The 12,542-nt window shown below is 46.3% G+C and overlaps 1 protein-coding gene across 1 annotated transcript; it reads right to left on the minus strand.

Moving 5' to 3' along the window:
• Positions 1-4,508: 4,508 nt before the first annotated feature.
• LOC127911330 (adhesive plaque matrix protein-like) lies at positions 4,509-11,431 on the minus strand. The gene is made up of 3 exons (XM_052477547.1): positions 11,416-11,431; positions 8,031-11,079; positions 4,509-4,575 (listed from the first exon to the last, which is right to left on the minus strand). Exons 1-3 carry the CDS (start codon positions 11,429-11,431, stop codon positions 4,509-4,511), a joined length of 3,132 nt encoding a protein of 1,043 aa, XP_052333507.1.
• Between the last annotated feature and the right edge of the window lie 1,111 nt (positions 11,432-12,542).

Below are 12,542 nucleotides of genomic sequence, written 5' to 3' on the forward strand. Positions count from 1 at the left end.
AATAAATGATTATTATTGAATACATTACAATAGGTGATTATGAATACATTAATCAAGGAGAACATCAGATCCGCCACATGAATAAATGAATAATACATAACAAGGAATAAGTGTCTGCATCTGGTGAGAGTTTTTAAAAAGACAAAATCACACCGTTATGAATATTTATTATTATAATGATTTGTTGGTCAGCGTATATAGTATATTTACAGGTCTGACAGACGATTCTTTGGTAGATATTATCTTATAAATATGATTATTCAAATGTAACTTCTTGTTATCCCAGCTAGGTTCTAGTTGTTCAAGTACACTTGAAAGAACTTGATGATAGCAAAGAGAAGGACTTCTGCTGATAGAGGTACTTCTCCTTATCACACTGAATGTAAATTAGAAACACACACAGACATGGAAAACATCAAACATCATGATCCACTACAACTCATTAAAGGTACATCAATGGAAATACTTGTCTCGCCCTGACCTTAGAGATCCTTTTAATTCTCTATTTGGGTCAGGGTGTGACTTGGGTGGGCAATCTATGTCTTCTATTTCTTTGTTTGCCTGGTATGGTTCCCAATCAGAGTTGTCTCTGATCGGCGATGATATTTAGGCAGCCTTTTTCCCCGACCTGTTGTGTTGTGGGATCTTGTTTTTTTTTTGCGTGAAGCTGCCTGTGAGCAGCCCAGAAAGTCACGTTTCGTTTGCGTCTGTATTTTTCGGTGAGTTTCATATTTATTAAACATGTGGACCTCTTAAGTACTCTGAGCCTTGGTCCATTCACTCCAACGAGCGTGACAATACATGAGTTTATATCGATCGAAAGGATCCTCTCCTTTACCTTGTGAAAAGACAGAGAACGTGAGAAAATACTAACTCAGCCGCACTCTGAACTTCTCTCTTCCTCTCCTCTCTTTTTGTTTTTATCATGTCCATTTTGATAAGGGGGTGACCCAGTCTCTTCCTGCCTGTGACCTAGGTCACATCCTGTCTAAATCCTGTGGGTTGCGGTCTGCGTGTGTGAGTGCGTGCATGTGTTCGTGTGTGCATTGCAAGTGCAAGCTGTCTTTTGACCTCCGACCCCGTGGTCCAGCTGCCATAGCATAGGAAGTGAGGTCACGCTATTCCAGGGGCACATCCTATCCTCTGCCATCTGTCTCGGTCTTTACACACACTCACACCACGGTGGAGACGAGTTGAACACAGACACAACAAACACAGAGCTGGATGAGGGGTTATTTAACCAGGCAAGTCCGTTAAGAACAAATTCTTATTTTACAATGACGGCCTACGCCGGCCAAACCGGTACAACACTCCGTCACTCGGGAGCCTCCGTAGACAACGAAAACTCATGAGGGGTTATAATGCCTCGGTAGACAATAACTGATGAGGGATGTATAATGCCTCGGTAGACAATAACTGATGAGGGATTTATAATGCTTCGGTAGACAATACTAACTGATGAGGGATTTATAATGCTTCGGTAGACAATACTAACTGATGAGGGATTTATAATGCCTCGGTAGACACTACTAACTGATGAGGGATTTATAATGCCTCGGTAGACAATACTAATTGATGAGGGATTTATAATGCTTCGGTAGACACTACTAACTGATGAGGGATTTATAATGCCTCGGTAGACAATACTAACTGATGAGGGATTTATAATGCCTCGGTAGACAATACTAACTGATGAGGGATTTATAATGCCTCGGTAGACAATACTAACTGATGAGGGATTTATAATGCTTCGGTAGACAATACTAACTGATGAGGGACTTATAATGCTTTGGTAGACAATACTAACTGATGAGGGATTTATAATGCCTCGGTAGACAATACTAACTGATGAGGGATTTATAATGCTTCGGTAGACAATACTAACTGATGAGGGATTTATAATGCTTCGGTAGACAATACTAACTGATGAGGGATTTATAATGCTTCGGTAGACAATACTAACTGATGAGGGATTTATAATGCTTCGGTAGACAATACTAACTGATGAGGGATTTATAATGCCTCGGTAGACAATACTAACTGATGAGGGATTTATAATGCTTCGGTAGACAATACTAACTGATGAGGGATTTATAATGCTTCGGTAGACAATACTAACTGATGAGGGATTTATAATGCTTCGGTAGACAATACTAACTGATGAGGGATTTATAATGCTTCGGTAGACAATACTAACTGATGAGGGATTTATAATGCTTCGGTAGACAATACTAACTGATGAGGGACTTATAATGCTTCGGTAGACAATATTAACTGATGAGGGATTTATAATGCTTCGGTAGACAATACTAACTGATGAGGGATTTATAATGCTTCGGTAGACAATACTAACTGATGAGGGATTTATAATGCTTCGGTAGACAATACTAACTGATGAGGGATTTATAATGCCTCGGTAGACAATACTAACTGATGAGGGATTTATAATGCCTCGGTAGACAATACTAACTGATGAGGGATTTATAATGCCTCGGTAGACAATACTAACTGATGAGGGATGTATAATGCCTCGGTAGACAATACTAACTGATGAGGGATTTATAATGCCTCGGTAGTCGGTAGACAATACTAACTGATGAGGGATTTATAATGCCTCGGTAGTCGGTAGACAATACTAACTGATGAGGGATTTATAATGCCTCGGTAGACAATACTAACTGATGAGGGATTTATAATGCTTCGGTAGACAATACTAATTGATGGGGCGTTTGGTCTGGTCTAGATGAGGGGGTCAGGGTTAGTCTGGTCTAGATGAGGGGGTCAGGGTTAGTCTGGTCTAGATGAGGGGGTCAGGGTTAGTCTGGTCTAGATGAGGGGGTCAGGGTTAGTCTGGTCTATATGAGGGGGTCAGGGTTAGTCTGGTCTAGATGAGGGGGTCCGTGTTAGTCTGGTCTAGATGAGGGGGTCAGGGTTAGTCTGGTCTAGATGAGGGGGTCAGGGTTAGTCTGGTCTAGATGAGGGGTCAGGGTTAGTCTGGTCTAGATGAGGGGTCATGGTTAGTCTGGTCTAGATGAGGGGTCAGGGTTAGTCTGGTCAAGATGAGGGGGTCAGGGTTAGTCTGGTCTAGATGAGGGGTCAGGGTTAGTCTGGTCTAGATGAGGGAGTCAGGGTTAGTCTGGTCTAGATGAGGGGGTCAGGGTTAGTCTGGTCTAGATGAGGGGGTCAGGGTTAGTCTGGTCTAGATGAGGGGGTCAGGATTAGTCTGGTCTAGATGAGGGGGTCTGTGTTAGTCTGGTCTAGATGAGGAGCTCAGGGTTAGTCTGGTCTAGATGAGGGGGTCTGTGTTAGTCTGGTCTAGATGAGCGGGTCAGGGTTAGTCTGGTCTAGATGAGGGGGTCCGTGTTAGTCTGGTCTAAATGAGGGGGTTAGGGTTAGTCTGGTCTAGATGAGGGAGTCAGGGTTAGTCTGGTCTAGATGAGGGGCTCAGGGTTAGTCTGGTCTAGATGAGGGGGTTAGGATTAGTCTGGTCTAGATGAGGGGGTCAGGAGTAGTCTGGTCTAGATGAGGGGGTCAGGGTTACTGTATGTGCACACACTATATGGTGCCAAATAAGGGTTATGTGGCTTGTAACCATAGCAGAACTCTATTAGGCTGTATATGGAACCTTTTTATTGAATGCTCTATTAAGAACTCTCTGCTGTGGTTCTAATAAGAACCCTCTCCTGTTGTTCTAATAAGAATCATCTGCTGTGGTTCTAATAAGAACCCTCTGCTGTGTTTCTAATGAGAACCCTCTGCTGTGGTTCCATAAAGAACCCCTGCTGTGGTTCTATAAAGAGCACTATCCTGTGGTTCTATAAAGAACCCTCTGCTGTGGTTCTAATACGAACCCTCTCCTGTGGTTCTAATATGAACCATCTGCTGTGGTTCTAATAAGAACCCTCTGCTGTGGTTCTATAAAGAACCCCCTGCTGTGGTTCTATAAAGAGCACTATCCTGTGGTTCTATATAGAACCCTCTGCTGTGGTTCTAATAAGAACCCTCTCCTGTGGTTCTAATAAGAACCCACTCCTGTGGTTCTAGTAAGAACCCTCTGCTGTGGTTCTACAAAGAACCCTCTGCTGTGGTTCAATAAAGAACCCCCTGCTGTGGTTCTATAAAGAACACTATCCTTTGGTTCTAATAAGAACCCTCTGCTGTGGTTCTATAAAGAACCCCCTGCTGTGGTTCTATAAAGAACCCCCTGCTGTGGTTCTATAAAGAACACTATCCTGTGGTTCTATAAAGAACCCTCTGCTGTGGTTCTAATAAGAACCCACTCCTGTGGTTCTAGTAAGAACCCTCTGCTGTGGTTCTACAAAGAACCCTCTGCTGTGGTTCTATAAAGAACCCTCTGCTGTGGTTCTACAAAGAACCCTCTCCTGTGGTTCTATAAACATCACAAAAAAGGTTCTATAAAGCACCATTATTGTTATTTAATAGCAATTTTATATTGTTACATTTCCATAGACTTTCTTATTGTTAATTAACTTGTTGAATAAGGTGTTCTACCTCTGGAACAACTGGGGGTCCCTGAGTGTAAGCTGTCTTTTGACCTCCGACCCCGTGGTCCAGCTGCCATAGCATAGGAAGTGAGGTCACGCTATTCCAGGGGCACATCCTATCCTCTGCCATCTGTCTCGGTCTTTACACACACTCACACCACGGTGGAGACGAGTTGAACACAGACACAACAAACACAGAGCTGGATGAGGGGTTATTTAACCAGGCAAGTCCGTTAAGAACAAATTCTTATTTTACAATGACGGCCTACGCCGGCCAAACCGGTACAACACTCCGTCACTGGGAGCCTTCGTAGACAACGAAAACTCATGAGGGGTTATAATGCCTCGGTAGACAATAACTGATGAGGGATGTATAATGCCTCGGTAGACAATAACTGATGAGGGATTTATAATGCTTCGGTAGACAATACTAACTGATGAGGGATTTATAATGCTTCGGTAGACAATACTAACTGATGAGGGATTTATAATGCCTCGGTAGACACTACTAACTGATGAGGGATTTATAATGCCTCGGTAGACAATACTAATTGATGAGGGATTTATAATGCTTCGGTAGACACTACTAACTGATGAGGGATTTATAATGCCTCGGTAGACAATACTAACTGATGAGGGATTTATAATGCCTCGGTAGACAATACTAACTGATGAGGGATTTATAATGCCTCGGTAGACAATACTAACTGATGAGGATTTATAATGCTTCGGTAGACAATACTAACTGATGAGGGACTTATAATGCTTTGGTAGACAATACTAACTGATGAGGGATTTATAATGCCTCGGTAGACAATACTAACTGATAAGGGATTTATAATGCTTCGGTAGACAATACTAACTGATGAGGGATTTATAATGCTTCGGTAGACAATACTAACTGATGAGGATTTATAATGCTTCGGTAGACAATACTAACTGATGAGGGATTTATAATGCTTCGGTAGACAATACTAACTGATGAGGGATTTATAATGCCTCGGTAGACAATACTAACTGATGAGGGATTTATAATGCTTCGGTAGACAATACTAACTGATGAGGGATTTATAATGCTTCGGTAGACAATACTAACTGATGAGGATTTATAATGCCTCGGTAGACAATACTAACTGATGAGGGATTTATAATGCTTCGGTAGACAATACTAACTGATGAGGGATTTATAATGCTTCGGTAGACAATACTAACTGATGAGGGACTTATAATGCTTCGGTAGACAATATTAACTGATGAGGGATTTATAATGCTTCGGTAGACAATACTAACTGATGAGGGATTTATAATGCTTCGGCAGTCAATACTAACTGATGAGGGATTTATAATGCTTCGGTAGACAATACTAACTGATGAGGGATTTATAATGCCTCGGTAGACAATACTAACTGATGAGGGATTTATAATGCCTCGGTAGACAATACTAACTGATGAGGGATTTATAATGCCTCGGTAGACAATACTAACTGATGAGGATGTATAATGCCTCGGTAGACAATACTAACTGATGAGGGATTTATAATGCCTCGGTAGTCGGTAGACAATACTAACTGATGAGGGATTTATAATGCCTCGGTAGTCGGTAGACAATACTAACTGATGAGGGATTTATAATGCCTCGGTAGACAATACTAACTGATGAGGGATTTATAATGCTTCGGTAGACAATACTAATTGATGGGGCGTTTGGTCTGGTCTAGATGAGGGGTCAGGGTTAGTCTGGTCTAGATGAGGGGGTCAGGGTTAGTCTGGTCTAGATGAGGGGGTCAGGGTTAGTCTGGTCTAGATGAGGGGGTCAGGGTTAGTCTGGTCTAGATGAGGGGGTCAGGGTTAGTCTGGTCTAGATGAGGGGGTCAGTGTTAGTCTGGTCTAGATGAGGGGGTCAGGGTTAGTCTGGTCTAGATGAGGGGGTCAGGGTTAGTCTGGTCTAGATGAGGGGGTCAGGGTTAGTCTGGTCTAGATGAGGGGTCATGGTTAGTCTGGTCTAGATGAGGGGTCAGGGTTAGTCTGGTCAAGATGAGGGGGTCAGGGTTAGTCTGGTCTCGATGAGGGGTCAGGGTTAGTCTGGTCTAGATGAGGGAGTCAGGGTTAGTCTGGTCTAGATGAGGGGGTCAGGGTTAGTCTGGTCTAGATGAGGGGTCAGGGTTAGTCTGGTCTAGATGAGGGGGTCAGGGTTAGTCTGGTCTAGATGAGGGGGTCTGTGTTAGTCTGGTCTAGATGAGGAGCTCAGGGTTAGTCTGGTCTAGATGAGGGGTCTGTGTTAGTCTGGTCTAGATGAGCGGGTCAGGGTTAGTCTGGTCTAGATGAGGGGGTCCGTGTTAGTCTGGTCTAAATGAGGGGTTAGGGTTAGTCTGGTCTAGATGAGGGAGTCAGGGTTAGTCTGGTCTAGATGAGGGGCTCAGGGTTAGTCTGGTCTAGATGAGGGGTTAGGATTAGTCTGGTCTAGATGAGGGGTCAGGAGTAGTCTGGTCTAGATGAGGGGGTCAGGGTTACTGTATGTGCACACACTATATGGTGCCAAATAAGGGTTATGTGGCTTGTAACCATAGCAGAACTCTATTAGGCTGTATATGGAACCTTTTTATTGAATGCTCTATTAAGAACTCTCTGCTGTGGTTCTAATAAGAACCCTCTCCTGTTGTTCTAATAAGAATCATCTGCTGTGGTTCTAATAAGAACCCTCTGCTGTGTTTCTAATGAGAACCCTCTGCTGTGGTTCCATAAAGAACCCCCTGCTGTGGTTCTATAAAGAGCACTATCCTGTGGTTCTATAAAGAACCCTCTGCTGTGGTTCTAATACGAACCCTCTCCTGTGGTTCTAATATGAACCATCTGCTGTGGTTCTAATAAGAACCCTCTGCTGTGGTTCTATAAAGAACCCCCTGCTGTGGTTCTATAAAGAGCACTATCCTGTGGTTCTATATAGAACCCTCTGCTGTGGTTCTAATAAGAACCCTCTCCTGTGGTTCTAATAAGAACCCACTCCTGTGGTTCTAGTAAGAACCCTCTGCTGTGGTTCTACAAAGAACCCTCTGCTGTGGTTCAATAAAGAACCCCCTGCTGTGGTTCTATAAAGAACACTATCCATTGGTTCTAATAAGAACCCTCTGCTGTGGTTCTATAAAGAACCCCTGCTGTGGTTCTATAAAGAACCCCTGCTGTGGTTCTATAAAGAACACTATCCTGTGGTTCTATAAAGAACCCTCTGCTGTGGTTCTAATAAGAACCCACTCCTGTGGTTCTAGTAAGAACCCTCTGCTGTGGTTCTACAAAGAACCCTCTGCTGTGGTTCTATAAAGAACCCTCTGCTGTGGTTCTACAAAGAACCCTCTCCTGTGGTTCTATAAACATCACAAAAAAGGTTCTATAAAGCACCATTATTGTTATTTAATAGCAATTTTATATTGTTACATTTCCATAGACTTTCTTATTGTTAATTAACTTGTTGAATAAGGTGTTCTACCTCTGGAACAACTGGGGGGGTCCCTGAGTGTAACGGGTGCGTACTGGTGTGTACTGGTGTGTACTGGTGCGTACTGGTGTGTACTGGTGTGTACTGGTGCGTACTGGTGTGTACTGGCGTGTACTGGTGCGTACTGGTGCGTACCTGTGTGTACTGGTGTGTACTGGTGTGTACTGGTGCGTACTGGTGCGTACTGGTTCGTACTGGTGTGTACTGGTGCGTACTGGTGCGTACTGGTGTGTACTGGTGCGTACTGGTGCGTACTGGTGTGTACTGGTGCGTACTGGTGCGTACGGGTGCGTACTGGTGCGTACTGGTGCGTACTGGTTCGTACTGGTGTGTAGTGGTGCATACTGGTGTGTAGTGGTGCGTACTGGTGTGTACTGGTGCGTACTGGTGCGTACTGGTTCGTACTGGTGTGTAGTGGTGCGTACTGGTGCGTACTGGTTCGTACTGGTGTGTACTGGTGCGTACTGGTGTGTAGTGGTGCGTACTGGTGTGTAGTGGTGCGTACTGGTGTGTAGTGGTGCGTACTGGTGTGTAGTGGTGCGTACTGGTGTGTAGTGGTGCGTACTGGTGTGTAGTGGTGCGTACTGGTGCGTACTGGTTCGTACTGGTGTGTACTGGTGCGTACTGGTGCGTACTGGTGCGTACTGGTGCGTACTGGTTCGTACTGGTGTGTAGTGGTGCATACTGGTGTGTAGTGGTGCGTACTGGTGTGTACTGGTGCGTACTGGTGCGTACTGGTTCGTACTGGTGTGTAGTGATGCGTACTGGTGCGTACTGGTTCATTCTGGTGTGTACTGGTGCGTACTGGTGTGTACTGGTGCGTACTGGTGTGTACTGGTGCATACTGGTTCGTACTGGTGTGTACTGGTGCGTACTGGTGTGTAGTGGTGCGTACTGGTGCGTACTGGTGTGTACTGGTGCATACTGGTTCGTACTGGTGTGTACTGGTGCGTACTGGTGTGTAGTGGTGCGTACTGGTGCGTACTGGTGCGTACTGGTGCGTACTGGTGTGTAGTGGTGCGTACTGGTGCGTACTGGTTCGTTCTGGTGTGTACTGGTGCGTACTGGTGTGTACTGGTGCGTACTGGTGTGTACTGGTGCGTACTGGTTCGTACTGGTGTGTAGTGGTGCGTACTGGTGCGTACTGGTGCGTACTGGTGCGTACTGGTTCGTACTGGTGTGTAGTGGTGCGTACTGGTGTGTAGTGGTGCGTACTGGTGCGTACTGGTGCGTACTGGTGCGTACTGGTTCGTACTGGTGTGTAGTGGTGCGTACTGGTGTGTACTGGTGCGTACTGGTTCGTACTGGTGTGTACTGGTGCGTACTGGTGTGTAGTGGTGCGTACTGGTTCGTACTGGTGTGTAGTGGTGCGTACTGGTGTGTAGTGGTGCGTACTGGTGCGTACTGGTGTGTAGTGGTGCGTACTGGTGTGTAGTGGTGCGTACTGGTGTGTAGTGGTGCGTACTGGTGTGTACTGGTGCGTACTGGTGTGTAGTGGTGCGTACTGGTGCGTACTGGTGTGTACTGGTGTGTACTGGTGCGTACTGGTGTGTACTGGTGTGTACTGGTGCGTACTGGTGTGTACTGGCGTGTACTGGTGCGTACTGGTGCGTACCTGTGTGTACTGGTGTGTACTGGTGTGTACTGGTGCGTACTGGTGCGTACTGGTTCGTACTGGTGTGTACTGGTGCGTACTGGTGCGTACTGGTGTGTACTGGTGCGTACTGGTGCGTACTGGTGTGTACTGGTGCGTACTGGTGCGTACGGGTGTGTACTGGTGCGTACTGGTGCGTACTGGTGCGTACTGGTGCGTACTGGTTCGTACTGGTGTGTAGTGGTGCATACTGGTGTGTAGTGGTGCGTACTGGTGTGTACTGGTGCGTACTGGTGCGTACTGGTTCGTACTGGTGTGTAGTGGTGCGTACTGGTGCGTACTGGTTCGTACTGGTGTGTACTGGTGCGTACTGGTGTGTAGTGGTGCGTACTGGTGTGTAGTGGTGCGTACTGGTGTGTAGTGGTGCGTACTGGTGTGTAGTGGTGCATACTGGTGTGTAGTGGTGCGTACTGGTGTGTAGTGGTGCGTACTGGTGTGTAGTGGTGCGTACTGGTGCGTACTGGTTCGTACTGGTGTGTACTGGTGCGTACTGGTGCGTACTGGTGCGTACTGGTTCGTACTGGTGTGTAGTGGTGCATACTGGTGTGTAGTGGTGCGTACTGGTGTGTACTGGTGCGTACTGGTGCGTACTGGTTCGTACTGGTGTGTAGTGATGCGTACTGGTGCGTACTGGTTCATTCTGGTGTGTACTGGTGCGTACTGGTGTGTACTGGTGCGTACTGGTGTGTACTGGTGCATACTGGTTCGTACTGGTGTGTACTGGTGCGTACTGGTGTGTAGTGGTGCGTACTGGTGCGTACTGGTGTGTACTGGTGCATACTGGTTCGTACTGGTGTGTAGTGGTGCGTACTGGTGTGTAGTGGTGCGTACTGGTGCGTACTGGTGCGTACTGGTGCGTACTGGTGTGTAGTGATGCGTACTGGTGCGTACTGGTTCGTTCTGGTGTGTACTGGTGCGTACTGGTGTGTACTGGTGCGTACTGGTGTGTACTGGTGCGTACTGGTTCGTACTGGTGTGTAGTGGTGCGTACTGGTGCGTACTGGTGCGTACTGGTGCGTACTGGTTCGTACTGGTGTGTAGTGGTGCGTACTGGTGTGTAGTGGTGCGTACTGGTGCGTACTGGTGCGTACTGGTGCGTACTGGTTCGTACTGGTGTGTAGTGGTGCGTACTGGTGTGTACTGGTGCGTACTGGTTCGTACTGGTGTGTACTGGTGCGTACTGGTGTGTAGTGGTGCGTACTGGTTCGTACTGGTGTGTAGTGGTGCGTACTGGTGTGTAGTGGTGCGTACTGGTGCGTACTGGTGTGTAGTGGTGCGTACTGGTGTGTAGTGGTGCGTACTGGTGTGTAGTGGTGCGTACTGGTGTGTACTGGTGCGTACTGGTGTGTAGTGGTGCGTACTGGTGCGTACTGGTGTGTAGTGGTGCGTACTGGTGTGTACTGGTGCGTACTGGTGTGTAGTGGTGCGTACTGGTGGCAGAGAAGTCAGGCGCAGGAGAGAGCAAACTGATTTACAACGGTGTCGTTTAATAAACATAAAAACCACCGAACAACAGAACGATCAATGAATAGGTCAAACACAACCCGGTATCCACCAGCATAACGTACACAAGCACCACAAGAAACATTTCTGGACAAGGACATGGGGGGGAACAGAGGGTTAAATACACAACATGTAATTGGTGGAATTGAAACCAGTTGTGAGGGAATATGAGGCAAAAACCCAATGGGAAATGAAAGGTGGATCGGCGATGGCTCGAAGGCCAGTGACGTCGAAACGCCGCCCAAACTAGGAGAGGGACCGACTTTCGCCGGAGGTCATGACACTGAGGAGAGAAGAGAGAACTAATTGAGCTCAGTCAACTGTTCTCATTTCACACAATGCCATATGTGAGACTTTCACAGGCCACCATCCCTTGTTATGGTAATAGAGTAGGTGTCATATAATATCATGGCACAACACATTAGATCAACTGGAATGACACTCTCCCTCACAGTTGCACAAGAAGACCTGTGCACAAACCACGCCCCCAAAATATTCTAATGAGCCGCCGCCCCCTACATTTGAATAATCACTAAAAGAGGAAGGAACCCTTTTTTTGAACAGCGACGAACCACTGAAGGACTCAAAGGGCTGTTTGGGTCAGTAGGGTTACACATAGAACCATCACTCTTCCTAAAGAACCCCTTGAGGAACCCTCATTATATAGTGTGTAATATGTCAGTGGTTTGGGATTCACAGTACTGCTGGGAATGAGAGGCGGATATTTGGGATTCACAGTACTGCTGGGAATGAGAGGCGGATATTTGGGATTCACAGTACTGCTGGGAATGAGAGGCGGATATTTGGGATTCACAGTACTGCTGGGAATGAGAGGCGGATATTTGGGATTCACAGTACTGCTGGGAATGAGAGGCGGATATTTGGGATTCACAGTACTGCTGGGAATGAGAGGCGGATATTTGGGATTCACAGTACTGCTGGGAATGAGAGGCGGATATTTGGGATTCACAGTACTGCTGGGAATGAGAGGTGGATATTTGGGATTCACAGTACTGCTGGGAATGAGAGGCGGATATTTGGGATTCACAGTACTGCTGGGAATGAGAGGCTGATATTTGGGATTCACAGTACTGGTGGGAATGAGAGGCGGATATTTGGGATTCACAGTACTGCTGGGAATGAGAGGCGGATATTTGGGATTCACAGTACTGCTGGGAATGAGAGGCTGATATTTGGGGATCACAGTACAGCTGGGAACGAGAGGCTGATATTTGGGATTCACAGTACTGCTGGGAATGAGAGGCTGATATTTGGGATTCACAGTACTGCTGGGAATGAGAGGGTGATATTTGGGATTCACAGTACTGCTGGGAATGAGAGGCTGATATTTGGGATTCACAGTACTGCTGGGAATGTGAGGCTGATATTT

Source organism: Oncorhynchus keta, chromosome 24 (assembly GCF_023373465.1).
Source record: "Oncorhynchus keta strain PuntledgeMale-10-30-2019 chromosome 24, Oket_V2, whole genome shotgun sequence".
Classification (NCBI taxonomy): Eukaryota; Metazoa; Chordata; class Actinopteri; order Salmoniformes; family Salmonidae; genus Oncorhynchus; species Oncorhynchus keta.